The 15,419-nt window shown below is 42.0% G+C and overlaps 1 protein-coding gene across 1 annotated transcript in view; it reads left to right on the top strand.

Annotated features, from left to right (window-relative positions):
• Nucleotides 1-309: 309 nt before the first annotated feature.
• Nucleotides 310-15,419, top strand: part of kdm7aa (lysine (K)-specific demethylase 7Aa) — a 31,555-nt gene continuing 16,445 nt past the window's right edge. Inside the window, exons 1-4 of the mRNA XM_085769113.1 lie at nucleotides 310-431; nucleotides 10,568-10,653; nucleotides 11,196-11,313; nucleotides 13,075-13,235. Of these exons, the coding sequence (XP_085625239.1) occupies nucleotides 334-431; nucleotides 10,568-10,653; nucleotides 11,196-11,313; nucleotides 13,075-13,235 (463 nt within the window). The 5' untranslated portion in view covers nucleotides 310-333. The remainder of the gene's footprint in view (nucleotides 432-10,567; nucleotides 10,654-11,195; nucleotides 11,314-13,074; nucleotides 13,236-15,419) is intronic.

The following is a 15,419-nucleotide window of genomic DNA, read 5'->3' as shown; positions in this document are numbered from 1 at the left end:
GGCAGCCATGAGACTTTTTTATACTGATGGATGCTGTTTCATTATTTTAAAATGCTTCTTTTTTTAGATGTTTTTTTGTGCCCTTTGTAATTTGTTTTAATGCCGGCTTGTGTGAAGCTTTGAAGTCGGGAAAATCGATGAGTTTTCAATTTGGGAGATTCCTCCGAGTTCCGAGTTCTCTCGAACGCAGCATTAGAACGGCGGATCTCGTCTCGTGTGCTCTCGGCTGTTTCCGGACGCGTCTCGTGTGCTCTCGGGCATTTCCGGACGCTGAGTTAAATCCCCGCCCCGCCGCCGCTTCATTCCTGCGTTGTTTGGGGGGACAGTAGGAAGATGGCGGCGGCCCCGCTGTACTGTGTCTGCCGGCAGCCCTACGATGTGAGCCGGTTTATGATCGAGTGCGACATCTGTAAAGACTGGTTCCACGGCAGGTACGTCGGCTATAACGTCCTTTACAGGTGTAGTCCGGGGGGAACCGACGAACACTGATTGTTCGTTGAGAAAAAAGGCGACGGTTTGTGTGTGTGTGACTGGTGGCTAACTTAGCATGCTAACGTTAGCGGTGGGCGACGGTGGGTTTTAAACCGTCTATTGACACGACTTTACGAAAGAAAAGTGGGGGTTTCTCTCACTGAAATGGGGCTTATTCCCACTTCATTATCCCGGGGAATGTGTCCGAAACACAAAACGTACACATGTCCTTTGTGGTTATGTTGGAAATTTGACGTTATTTACACAGATACAGCCCCGTAGTAATAGTTTTATCCACTAATAATAATACGCGGATCTGTGTATCAGTGTTGCCAAACCGGGGTGATCAAAAAGCTTGGCCCCGGGGTCATCGGGACATACAAAAGCCCCCGCGTGTGTTGTCCTGTTTTTTAGATAATCGCCTCAGGGATAAGTTTTAATATTGTTTTTGTTTTTTTTGTTTTTTTACTGTGATTTATCGGATTACGAGCCATTTAAACCAGTCGGTGTTAACGCGTGTAAACCTGCAATCTGGCAACCCCCCAGAAAATAAATCAGGTTAAACTTATTTACATAGGCATGATTTCTTGATTTAATAACTTATGTCAATTTGGACATAGTGTTTGAGTTGTTATTAACATTATTACTATTATTATACATAATCAGTTGATAATTTATTTATTTATTATTTTTAATTAATATATTTTAAGATACATTTTGGAGTAACTAGGTGTTTTTAGTATTTTGTTGTGATTTTCTTGGTTTGCTTTAGTGTAAGGCAAATGGTAGAGAACAACGAGCTTGTTATGGTTGGGCTTTTGATTGACAGCTTGAGAAATTTAAACCCCCTTTCAAAGCTGAGGAGGCACATGGCAGGAGACTCCTAGTGGTGGACAGGGGGATTATTTAAAGGTACCAGGTAGACACATGTATGTCTTTTAGATTGCTTTTATTCCTTCTTTTTTAGTATTTTCTCTTAATTTTTGGCCTTTTTAAAGTATCTCCTTTCTGATTTCCCTCCCACATGGCTGTGATTACAACTGGGTCATTTCTTATCATTGATGCTTTTATGAATCATTGCATGCGTGGGCGGCGGATGTCAAAATCATAAGGGGGAATTGTATTGTATTGTGTTATGTTGTTGTGTAACACCCCCATTCCCAATCAGCGGACACGTTGCCTAATGTCAGATTTCAGTCAGTCATGTGTCCTGTAAGTTCACACACACACACACACACCCTGGATCTGAAACAATCACTCCACGCCGGCTTTGTACACAAAGTACAAACTGTATTTTTAAAGAGGTGATAAAGGTGCATCCGCTTTTTAAAGGGAGCCATAAAGCCGGTTGAGTCGTCCATAAACAAGACGGAGCTGTTTTGTGGCTTTGTAGCTCGAAGAATGATGAGACTTTTCTCCCTCGGGGGTTAATTAAGTGTCTTATTATGAATTATATGTTTACATGTGTCACAATCGGGTAACCTAGTAAAATCTAAACTTTCTCTACCACTCCTTTAAGCCGTCTTGTAAAAACAAAAGTTTCACATGCCCCGTTCTCCTCCCGGATGATCCTTTCTGAATCTGCCTGTGTGGGCGCATCTCCACAGCAACTGTTTATGAATACAATAATCTGTTTTTTTTTTTGTTTTTTTTTGCTCGTGTTGAAATGACGGAAGCCATTGCGTAACCACATTACGCACGCTGCCAAAAAACTTGCCGGCCAGAATTTGTGGCGTATCAGATCAGAGCCAGAGAGAAGAGAGAGAGAGAGAGACGGAGAGGAGAGAAAAAAAAAACTGGCTGGCTGTGTGTCATGTGCCAGCAAGAAAAGGAACAAATGTTGGAGCTTCCCCCATTGATGACTAATAAGCAGATACACACACGCACACATTACGCACACACACACACACACGCGCATAGCCGGGCTCCAAAAACAGCCACATTTCCAGCCTCTTTCCCACGAGGCTGGCCAGAAGGAAAGGGATATTCTCTGGCTGTGGATGATGGCACGCCGATGCTTTGGAAAGCAGAGAAGAGCTCAGCCTCCTGGTGCCTGTTTTTCAGCCGGCTAGCGCACTCGCTGTTTGTGTATTTGTGTGTGTGTGTGTGTGTGTGGACTTTTGTCTCACTGTCTCAGTTTCTGGAGAGTGTCCTATTTTCCATCACTTGTATCTCGTAGCTTCTCAGCGCAGCACAATACAGAGCTTGGGACTCTTAATCTTAATGGGGATGAGGAGGACTGGCGGGGGGCAGTCAGAGTGGTTGATGTTTTTGTTGTTTTTGCGTTAGAAAGAGAGAAAAATGTTTATCCGACTCCGCAGTGGTCTCACACAACATAATACAGATGTTTTACGCAGATATTTTTCTTTTATTTGTCACATTGCTGCTGTTTCTGTCTCTCTGTGACCTCCTCTTGACAGGTTTACTGTGAGCAGTTAAACCAAAAGAGAGATTTTTCTCCCTCCGACTCGTTTTATTTGACTGTTCGTGACCCCGCCGCCCGCCGGTGTAATTTTCGGGCCCCTCAGGTAGCAGCACCAACCCCGAAAGACTGGTGACAGGCACCAGACCCCCTCCTCTAGACGAGACCCTGTGGTTTAGATTACAAAATGTTAGTTTGAACTCTGTTATTTACCATTTAGAGCCCCCCCTTCCTTTCCCACCCCCTATAATTACAAGACCTGCCTCTCTAAATAGATGATTTCCAGTGTCTCCAATTTATGTCACTCAACTACGTTTACATGACACTTGAGAAAACCGAATTATTGCCTCAATCCGACTGTAACTGGACAACTGAGTCCATGTAAACGCATTGGTCCGACTAATACCGGAGTTCAATCTCCAACTCCGATCAAGACACCCAGATAATGCTTTTTTCTTTGTTTTACTTTTATTTCTCTTTCATGGTTATTTTATTCAACTTGCATTGTTTTGGTATGATTTGATTCTGTATGATCCTGGCATTGTTTTCACTTTGATATTTATAGGTTTATTTACTTTTTTTTTTTTTAAGTGTTGGATTGAATTCCTTGAGCCCTGACATTCGTTGTTGAAATGCATCCAAGAAAAACTTAATTTTGAAAGAAAGACACCCAGATAATGGAATTGAAATTCGACTTTCTCCGGCATCTATACGCCTTAATCAGAGTTAAACTGGCTGGCGTAAGACCCCCGGAACAAAAACATCCAAGAAAGCCGGTCGCAGAAGCTATTGTTGTAGCGTTACAGCGTTCTTGTCTGCCTTTCGAAATCACCATGACCACGAGGGATAGCGTGCACCTTTAATGCACAATAAGTAACACGTACATTACGTACAAGATGAACAAAGCTGTACGATTAGGGGCCGTATTAACCCGCTGAAACAACGCATAATCACCACCTGGTGTTGAGGAGGAGGACACGTTCCCGTCAGTTACTTGCTTTTTGCAGTTGCATGTAAACTGGGACAAGGACAGAAGTCCGATTAGACGCCAGAATCGTTTTTCTTTTTTTGTTTGTTTTTGTTTTTTTAACACATACTGTATCTTTATAGATTTTTGAACTTGGTACAATATTCATCCAAAAATAATTAGTTTCACCTTTCAAATCTCGAAACAACACCCGTCCCTCCACCCAACCCTGAACTCAGAGCCACCAGTCTAAGAAAACAATGATACTTTGATACTAAAATAAAGAAAATAACTACAATATGTAGGCTACAGCACGGCCGCATGTCATCTGGTAAAAGTGGATATATAAATAAATAATTAACTGAAGAATTAGGGGGAATATACATGGTGGTTGAAAAAAATGAGGTCAGGTCGGTTGGTTTACCATCGGTTGTAGGTGTCATGCAGCCCATTGTCTGGTTTTCTTTCTTTCTTTTTTAAGGTATGGGTGTTGGTGTTGGTGTTGGGGGTTTGGGGTGGTGGTGATGATGATGATGACAGACCAGCAGGGCTCGGTTGGGACGGAGGAAATGATTGATGGGAGCTCCAGTGAGCCAAGTTCAATGCACGATCCGTCAATGTCGCACAGAGTGTGAGCACGCTAAAGAGAGATGGATCCCCTCCACAGAGGAGCGCCTCCTTAGTGTCGGCGTTAAGTGGAGGGATGGATGGAGGGATAGATGAGCGGAAGAGTCCTTTTCTTTCTTTAACCGCACAAGAAGATGTCTGAGATCACTTTAGATGTCTGATAAGATAATTGGAGTCGGATGCAGTATCATAGCTCATGTTGAAAGCTGTGTTTACATTCATTAATACGGGTTTAATCTTTAGCTTGATCCGTGTTATTTAGGGGTCAACAGCCTCATGTATTGATTATCAGTCACGATGAATTACAATATCAAAGCCACACGATTCTCGATTGGGTTTAGACGTCTCAATAATCTCATTTTATCTACTTTAAATGAGTCTCTGTGGAAGCAGCTTTTATTGTGAGAACAGTTTGTCTGTCCTCTTATCTTAATATCAGAGATAATGTTTTTGTTATTTATTAGATATTTAATACTTATTGACAAGATTGCACAGCCACAAACCAGTCAGAGTTTCTTCAGACTGAGTTTGATGACTTTGTGGGTTTTTTTTACTGGGGCGCTGGGGTCGGGGGAGAAGATATAATATAATATTAAAGCCATACAATTCCCAGTTTGTTTTATAAAAGTCTTAACAATCTCATATTATCTGATTTACATGAGTCTGTGGAAGCAGCTTTTATTGTGAGAACAGTTTGTTTGTCCTCCTATCTTTATATCAGCGATAATGTATATGTTATTTATAAGATATTAAAGGCTTGTTGACAGATTACACATCCACAAACCAGTCAGAGTTTCTTTTAGACTGAGTTTGAAGACTTTGAAGGTTTTTTACGGGGGCGCTCGCTGCTGCTGGGGTGGGGGGTTCATAGAAGAAGAAGACGACGCACCATGTTGAAGACATGTGTGAAGGCAGAGCCTCGGCGTTACAGCAGCCTGAAGGCAACTCAACCTGCACCAAAAACAATTAAGTTGTTAAAACTCCCCGGGGCTCCCCGACGCCCCATAAACAACAAAGTGATCCTCTTTTGTTGTTTACCAGCTGACTACACAGAGAGAGAAGAGAGAAGAGGAGAGGAGGAGGGCGGGGGGGCCGCGGTCTTCTTTCAAGCTGTAACCGCCTTTATTTTTCTTTTAACGCTTAGCTCGCTAAAATTATTTGCAGCCCAGAAATGACAGATTTTTATCCGTCTGTCAGGGCTCAGTCGCTCTTCTTACTGCTGCAAAGTCCACTACTCCTCTGGGGGTGGATAAAGATAGCCAGGTGTGTTTAACTGCCCTCATCTCTTCTCCATCCATCCATCCATCCATCCATTAGAGATCTGCTTGTTCCCTAATGTAGGCGTGTCAGCTCCCCCCCCCATGCTGGGCGGTTATTTAGAGCTTAAAATAATGGCGATAACCCGCCTCCAGCCTTTTGTGTTTTCTGCACCGATCACGCAGGACAATGAACCCCTCATAGTGCGCCGACTAATGAATAAGCTTCTCTCAGTCACACAGGAAGGAGGCCCTTGATGAGAGGAAGTGGAGGCTGTCGATGGCAGGGGGGGGGGCTTTAGCCAAGTACACAAATCTCCTCTCATTCACGGGGAAAGGATGTTTGGCTTGGTAATCTGCCGCAGCGCTGTCACACAGAATAAGTCCAGTCTGAATATATGGCACAAAGTTTTTTTTGTTTTGTTTGATTGTTTTTGTTTTATCTGGAGGGGCATGTTGACTGTACTGTACTCTCCGTCACCTCTTCTCTCTCTGCGATAACACACAACACAATCTCATTAAGTGTTAAAAACTGACGCTAGCTGTCTCCAATCCGATGATCTGTGTGCACTGATTGCTTTCTGTAGCAAAAAAAAAACCCGGGTTCACATGGGTTCAAGACTCTCTCTCTGAGTTTGCACACTCACCAGCTTTTTTTTTCTTTCTCGCAATGATGCAATACACCATCAGACCTGAGCAAGGCAGGAAATACTTGGCTCTGCTTTATTCCTCTCAGCTGAGTTTCCTCCGCTTGTTTTGCCTTCTCTCTCTCTCTCTTTCTCTCTCTGTTTCTCGAGTCCACACAGTTTCATGAGCCTGGCGTTTGGCGGCTTGTTAAAGTAGCAGCAAATCATTACTGGTGGTGACACATACGCTGAATCAGGGCCTGCAAAATGTGGCACAGTGCCCTGGTTTCCCGCTGTGGCATTACATAAAGGCAAGAGAGAGGGAGAGTGAGCAAGAAAAAAAAAGCCCAAGTGAGATGAGGACAATAAGGTCACCTCATCTGAGCACACGCTACTCTCTCCCTCTCTCTCTCTCACAGATCTTGACGAACGAGCCCGGCCGGCAGCCGAGAGCGGTGACTCATGCTTTCCCCTTAGCGAGCGAACAGCCACATGTTTGAACCAAAAGATTCCTGATACATGAGCTGAGCCCGGTTACTACAGCCAAGCTCTGTGCACTGTTATTGTTGGTCATCCGCTTGCTCACGTGCAGCAGCAGGAGCAGGAGCAGGAGTGCTGCTTTTGACTGGTTTGCCCCCACCCTCACTGCTTTTTATTGCTGCAAAATTCATCAGTTTTAAAAGCAAAACAGAGACTGGACTGATGTGAAGTCTCCTGGTGTGTTTGTTTTTGGTTGATTATAGCAGCTTAAATGCAAGACATAAGACTTTTTATTGATCCCACAAGTGGGAAATTCACTTGCAACAGTAGCAAAGAAGTACAGGATACATAAAGAAGTAAGGAATATAAAGAAAGAATTACTATACATTAAAAAACAAAGACACAATACGATATTTTATTGATTTTGTTTGGATGACGATATGATGTTTGCCGATATCACACGATATGATTTCGATTGGATTTCGATTGGATTCAGTTCACAAGCTTGTGATCGATATGATGCAATATCATATCATGTGCCCATCTAACACAGTCATTTACATTTATATCAACTCACAAAAAACAACTAAAATATGATTTGACCCATTTTATTTCTAAGCTCTTGCAGGCATCAGGCATTTAAATGAAAAACAGTGTTCTTCTTCTAGATTTATAAAAAATAATAAAAACAGACCACCCTGTCTCACAGTCTCAGTTTTATGACCTTTCAATTATACAGAAACAAACATAAGAGACATTGAGCTTTAAAAAATTCACACCCTATAAAACAAAACTGAAAGAACTTTACGTCTGTTTCTTATATTAAGCAGGATTTTTGTACAAAATATTATGTAAATAGAGAAAAAGACTATACAGTGTGGGTCGGTATGAAAACGAATGATAAATGTACAGCTTGTATGAATGAGCAAGGTAAAAATACACAAGGATAAATAATGCAGAAGAGAAAAAAACATGAATAAATACAACTCTAATGACTCTTTCCTTTAGCATTGTATAGATTTAAGAGTCGCACATCTGTTTGCATTCGAAATTGCACTCTTTGTTTTCAACAATGTGCATGTTTTGCAGCACAGCTCATATGCGGTGGTGAGCCGTGGAGACGGAGCTACTGTTGATATCCTGTTAGAGCGCCGGGGAGATGGAGTCCAGCATTCACACGAGCTCACCACTTCCTGATGAGTTAATGGCCCTTGGCTTTATTTCCTTTACAGTTTCCTGCAATTCCTCTGCAGATCAAAGGTGATAGCAGGCTGCGGTCAACACCATCCCTCCTCCAGGCTTTTCCTGCTTTAAAATAGCACGGCTCGTATCGACACCAAATAACCAACCCCTGCCAGTTTAGCTACAGCTAACTAACCACCACCACCTCCAACTTGAAGCTACTCACGAAAGAAGTTGTTGGTGCTTTGAAGAAGGAAAAACATTTATGTTTTGCAGTTTTTCCCTGGATTGCATGGTGTTATTTCTTCCATGGAGTGGCCACAGTGCTAATGAAGCTCAACAGAATATTTCCTATTGAGCCAAAAAGTCAAATAATTAAAGAGGAACTATGCAAGTCCAGTCTCTTTTCCGCTTTTTGCAAACCCCCCTCTCCTCCATGTGCTTTTGTTATCAACGAAGCCCGCGAGAAATCATTCCATGGAGCGGTGGATAACTTTATATATCATATACGATGTTAAGATGTGTATATTTGTGTAGTCTTACCCGCCATAAACGAGAGATTACAGGTTACAGGGCGCGTTTGTGTCGCAGAAGTAAAGTAAAAGTTGGTTTTCAGTCAAGAGATGCTAGGTGGAAGGCAGAGAGCCTCCATTCTCCTTGTAAAAAGTTACAATTTATTTATTTAACCATCACAATTACTCCAAAGCTGTTTAATGAAGGTGAAAATGCAGCTTAGTTCGGTTAAAATCCTGCATAGTTAGTTGAGAAGTCATAGCTGTATTTTGGTTTTGTGCATAGATAAGGACAAACGATGATGTTGAATTGGAGGCTTAGTGGTTTCCAGGCCAAGTGAGGACACACAACGATGTGATGATGTCATAAAATACAACCGCTGTCCTCAGAAATCACTTTGAAACGACAAACCGTAACATCGGCCTGTTAAAACACACACACAGGGGCCTTTGTGGCGGATCTTTGCAGCTCTTTGTGCATGTCGCTTGAAGCTTTTAAAATGAACCGTGCACATGCTTTAAAGTCACACCACCACCACCACCAACAACAACATCCACTCACTGGCAGTCCAGTCCAGAGTGGCTTTTAATGGACGCCTGGTCGCTGCTGCTCAGGAATGGGGCTCTGGTATGCAACAGAGGAATGTGTGTGTGCGTGCATGTGTGTCGGTGCCTGTGGTTTGGCTGTTTGCAGGACAGTCGGGGGTAGCAGTGTGAGTGGCACTATCACAGAGCCATGGGAAGAAAAAAAACCCAACGCAACACAAACCTTACTATCTGCACGAGCAGCTGATGCAGTTGGCACAATGACAACACAAAGGGAAGATTGTTTAAATAGCTTAAATACTCACCTTGTCCGTGTCACATATTTGGATCAGCAGGTCGTTAACAAGTGGACCGCAACCTCAAGTCACCCTAAGTCCTATGTATAGCTGCTCAACATGTAGGCTAGCTGCTGAATCAGTTGAATTGGATTTGCTGGATTTAGATGCAACTTGTAGCTTTGGCGGCTTTGCAGGAATTTTTTTTTTAACTCAATGAGAGATAATGACCACCGCTGTCAGAAATTTATAATATCTCCAACTGTGAATTACAGTCTGGACTCAGGGTTTATGTTGATGCTGCTGGAAAAAAATAAACAGACTGAACGATTGTGGCTTTAGCTAAAAGAGCCGGAGAGGTCCCCATGTCCTTATGATTTTTAATATTGTGCCAAAACCATGAAATGTGCTGCTGTGTTGTCAAATGTTAGTGGAGCTGCAGTTTGGGAGGAAAAAGATAAATCAGAGTAAAAGTCCGTTGTTGTTTTCCACACACACACACTGAACTTTTACTGTATCTCGAGAGTTTGTTAACCTCGAACCTCGAACAGTTTGTCAGCATTGAAAATGATGTGTTTACGGAGCATTTTCAAGGTTTTTAATAGTAATGAATATAATTTATAGAGCATATTTTTAAAGTAAAGTTACAAGAGAGCAACAATAAAACATAAGAAATTCCTGTTATCCTGTTATTCGTGGTATTTATAGCAATAATGTACATCAATAAGCCATATAGAGAACAATTTAAAGGTTATAAAGATTTAAAAGTGGTGTATGTACAAGCTAACCTGAGCTAGCTCACCCAAACCCACATATGGAAATGAGCTAATGATTAGAGATGATTTGGGGATGTGTGTTGTTTTTGTATATAATTCAAAGTTTTTTTAAAATTATATTTTCATGATTTGCAAACAAAAACAAACATAATGGAGGTTAAAGATGCAGTCCATAATTCAAGGCAAAGTGCAAGGCCTAGATGCAATACACTCCAAATCATATCAAAAATATCATTACATGGTCTGGCTGTTTCCTGTGTGTGTGTGTTATTGATCGCCTCTGACTTTTACAGTGTCATCCGATCCGGTCAACAGCTTCTTATTAAACATTTCAAATTGAATCCAAAATAAAGTCTCGAATCGTTCTTGAACATCTGGACTGTGAATCTGCTCTGACTCTGTCTCTCTCTCTCTCTTCTGTTTCCAGCTGTGTGCAGGTAGAAGAGCATCATGCTGTGGATATCGACGTCTACCACTGTCCCAACTGTGATGTCGTACACGGACCCTCCCTGAGTGAGTAGTAGTAGTGGTGTTTTCTCTCATTAGTAGCGTGTCGCCTCAGCTTCGTATATATGTATGTGTGTGTGCCCCTCGGTCCCAACACGCATCTCATTTATCAAACACCGTCTCTCTGATTCTTTCATTTACATGTCTAACGCTCTTTCCATTCAGTTTTTCCCCTCCCACTCCTGTCTCTCTGTATGTTTGCACCCGTCCCATGGGAGGAGGCCACTCTGTGCAGTGTTGGTCAAGTCTGATTTTTTTTTTTTTTGGTGGGGGAGGGGAACGGGTTAACCCCTGAGAGCCCAGGGGGCAGACATTAATAGGCTAATTGAATGGCGTTGTAAGCCCTCCACTTTGATTGGACAAGCCCTCTCAACCCCGGAGCTCAGAGATGGAGGTGGAGTAGGAGTGAATTAATGTCCTTACGTGAAAAGTGGCGACGATGTGCATAATTTACCGCCACTTTTGGGGACAAGGAGTGCAAGCGTTGAGAAGAGGGGGGGCGATGACGAAACTCTGATCTCTATCTCCGTCTTTTCGTTTTGTTGCAGTGAAAAAACGCCACAACTGGCACAGGCACGACTACACGGAGCCAGACGATGGATCAAAGCCAGTCCAAGCTGGCACCCCAGTGTTTATCAAGGAGCTGCAGAGCAGGACCTTCCCCAGGTACATACATATGGATTTGGACACACATGCACACTTGCATTGCTTTTTCAGTTGCCTTAAAGAGGAAACTATGCAAGTCTGGTCGCTTTTCCGCTGTGTTGCTAACCCTCCTCTCAGCCATGTGCATTGGTTTACAACGAAGCCGTTGAAGAAAATCAATACATGGAGCGGTGGATAACGTTATATAACACATACGATGTTACGACGTGTATATCTGTGTAGTCTTAACTGTCATAAACAAAAGATTGCGGGTTACGGAGCGCGTTTGTGTGCACAAATGCACATGGCCGAGAGGAGGGTTAACAACACAACGGAAAAGCGACCGGACTTGCATAGTTCCTCTTTAAATGCAGCCATTAAGAGTTGAGCCATGTTCATAAAGGGTTAATAACAGTCCAAAAATCCTTAAGATTCAGGTTATTGGCACCAAAATTGACCCACTGTTCCCACCACAGCCATGCTAACTGCTCATTATTCATGTAGGACAATACATGGTAATATCTTTACACTGTAGGAGTGAAGTTACATCCAGGTACCTCATGTTACTCTTGTGAAATAGCCGTGCAGTCGCTGTGTTCACATTCTTATATCCACTGCTATATTGGGGGATGTTCGTGTTGTGCAGGTGGTTTGTATGGTCACAGATAACTGAGTCTTCAGCCTGCTCTCTCTTGCTGAAAACATAACCACTCATAGTTCTTGTGGTCTGTATAGATACTGTCACCCTGATGCGTTCTGTAAATATTTCCGAGGTGAAGCAGCACAGTGTATAAATATGGCTGCCATGAAGCTTTGCTCTAACCCGTCCACATGAAACTATAAACCCAACTTTTACGCCAAGAGCTGCTTTTACTGTTTAATCTAAGACACTACGGGTGAATAGGGTCAAAATTTAAACCAACGGATATCACCATGAAACTTCCCAAGTTTATTACTTACAATAAGACAGTTATTTTTTGTATTACAAGTTTTGTCAAATTTTATGTTTCAATATGTAGTGTCTATACCTAATTAAATTTGCATACATTTCCAGCGCAGAAATCTGAAACAAGTTACTTTCAAAACTGTCAAAATCTTGTTTTATTTTGTTGACATATTGGAGTCAAAAGTTCTCACCGAGGGGATTTTGGATATCTCTTTTTATCACTCTGTAAATGAGACTGTCAGCCCTCAAAAATCAAACTTCGCCATGTTTTTAGGAATAAAATGTTGTATGAATCAGGCTGTGAATGATATATCAACAAACTCCTCTTTAAAAACCTTCAGAATATAGGAAGGGATAAAACTGGAAGGTTTGGTGTCTGTTAGTGCTGCTAAAGTGGAGATTTCTAGCTCTAAGTATGAGGAAAAACTAATTTTGAGAAAACAGCCTTTAAAGATTTGTATTGTAAAATTCCATCGATTTTTTGTATTCGATTCAATTGTACTTTTATGATTTGTTGCTGATACAAAGGAAATGACTAGTTTGGAGAGTTTTACAATGATACCTGACATGACGGGTCAGACAACAGGCATGATGGCACAGTTTGCCACAGTAGCATGTTAACTCTTAGTGAATTTAGGAGAAATCTACCAACAAAAGAGACAAAATGAAGTAAAATGAAGTAAAATCAACACCTTAATGTGGATTTTCTACCATTTCTTTACACTAATCTGAAAGAAGACATGATAAGGAAGCAATATATCCCAAAATCTGATATAAAAGACTGTTCGATCATGTTTTTATTGAACCTGTTGATGATGATGATTATGTTTCTCCAGTGGCGAGGAGATCCTGATGCGGATGAAGGGCGAGCTGGTGACGCCCAGGTACCTGGAAAGACACGGCTTCAACTACCCCATCCAGGTCACGGAGATGGAGGGGCTGGGACTCAAACTACCACCCCCTGCTTTCTCTGTCAAAGATGTGGAGCAGTACGTGGGTAAGGAAGCTTCTTTTCTATATTAACTTCTTTTTATTTTTTTTTACAGTAATGTAGGATGTTGGGATGTGGGCTCTGATGCCGGAGTAGAGAGACAGTCTGTTAAAACGCTAATGAAACCACCTAAACGCCGGCCCGGCTAAGTGGCCATCGCTGAGCAAGGAGGCGCCATCTGTGTGTGTCAATATGAACAGGTTTCCAGGTTCATGGGGTTTTAACCCACTTATCGGGCATCAGACGACGGCTGAATGACTTCTAAATGAGCGATGGCTAAGCTTTCACTGCCCTCTCCGTGACCACCGCGCTTCCTTTACCGAAAACAGCTTGCCACTTCCCAGCTCCTGTTACAAGCCCATTACCAAGCCCGCTGGTGTTTTTATCATTAAGTTCAGATTACAGACTCCCTCCCTCGCTTTATCTCCCTCTCCCATGCCCTATTGAGCATTAACCCAAGGCACAGGTGTTGTGACCGGGGACCGAGTGTCGGGTTTCCTTCCTTACAGTTCAGAAGACAATGGGACACCGGGAGTGAAGGGTGACGTCCCTCTGGGGCTCACTAGGGTCTCATGCAGCTCAGTGTGTGGTCAATGACTTCTAATGAAAGCCTGTGAAAGTGTTATGATTGAGACTTTTGACGATTGATAGGAGGCAGGCGCTCCGGTTTAAAATCCTTAGCTCTGTTTTGGTTTGATGTGTGAGGCTGTTTTTTTTTTCACATAATGGCAGTTAATGGAAACTTGAGAAGAGGCTTGACCTTGGTTGGATGCAAGGAAGGGCGTAACTTTGGGTTAAACATTCGGGGTGTTAAGATCTCTGCACTTAAGGATTTTTTTTATACAAAAAAACTCAGCATGTGTGCAAAATCATTAAAGGGATAGTTTAACATTTTGGCAAATTGGCCCATTGCCATAATCCCTATAGTTTTAGCAGTAGCTTCATTACCTTTAATTGTCGGTGCAAGCTATTTTTAGAACGGCGGAGCAGAGCCGCGAGCTCTACGGAGGCTCATGGGATTTCTTGATTTCCCTCATCAAACTCATCAAATACACAATCCAACAACTCCAAAACGCTCTTGTGGACAAGTTGTGACCTGCACATTCACCACGCTATGAGATAATAACACAACGTCACGAGACAGAGTTGTTTTAGAGGCGAGTTGTTTTAGAGGCATCGGCTAAATCGTACCAGCACATTTACTCTCTGGCCTCCTCCTCTAGCTTTACCTCTCACCACTAGCAAACTAGATTTGATTTTTGACATAATTTACGCCCATGGCTGCAAGTGTTATTATGACAAACAAAGATGTGAAGAACTGCGGTGTAAATGATTCTGCAGCTTCACGTGCAGGAAGCTGTGCAGAAATGTAAAAAAAAACAAAAAACTGCAATATTGAAACAGAAACTAAGATGAAACCAAATAGGACTCAATAGATTATGATCTGTGATTCGGGGTCAGCACTACAAACTGAAGCTGAAGCAGAAAAAATAAAGTAATATATCTTCTTTTTTAAAAGTTTTTTCCTGATCTCCTTGGAGTCCACTGACTCTCTGCCTGGTGCGATGATAAAATATCAAAACCAGCAGCATCTAAAATCCAACATTTCCACAGTCTGGTGGTTCGATCTCACCCTCTGTGCAGCAAAGTGTGTCGTATGTCAGATGCTGAAGGAGCCGAGCAGCAGTGTTGCATTGTGGGGGAAAATACTGGTTTTTAAAAACCCCATTAAAAAAAAAAAAAAAAAAACCTTTTTATCTAACGATTGTTGGATAAAGTGTCAGAGATAATGGTTTGAGGTTTTCCCCTGAGGCTTTGTTATCATGCACCTGCGGAGATATCGCACCATGAAATGAGATGAATTGGAGGAAGTTCTTACAATTGACTGTTTTCATATTTGATTATAACAATAAATCAATTTATTTTAATGTGCATAAGATAAAGTAAAATCTGTTTTGATCCCGAACTTGTTACGGAAGCAGAGGAAGCAGCAGAATAGTATAGTGGAGCGTATGTACGTAAATGGTAGATGAGTGTTTTTAAATATTTATTTTGTTAGACAATGCTCAATACATGAATTGTGCCAGATTTAGTTATATACGCTAATTTCCATCTGCAGTCGCTGGATAAACAACGTTGCACATTGACTTTTCAACAACTGCCTTTAATTAACGGCCTTTTTAACATCAC

The sequence above is a fragment of the Trachurus japonicus genome, chromosome 23, assembly GCF_045865225.1.
Source record: "Trachurus japonicus isolate A0001 chromosome 23, Traja_1.0".
NCBI classification, from domain to species: Eukaryota; Metazoa; Chordata; class Actinopteri; order Carangiformes; family Carangidae; genus Trachurus; species Trachurus japonicus.
Note: the sequence above shows the minus strand (reverse complement) of the source record. Positions and strands in the feature narration are given on the sequence as shown.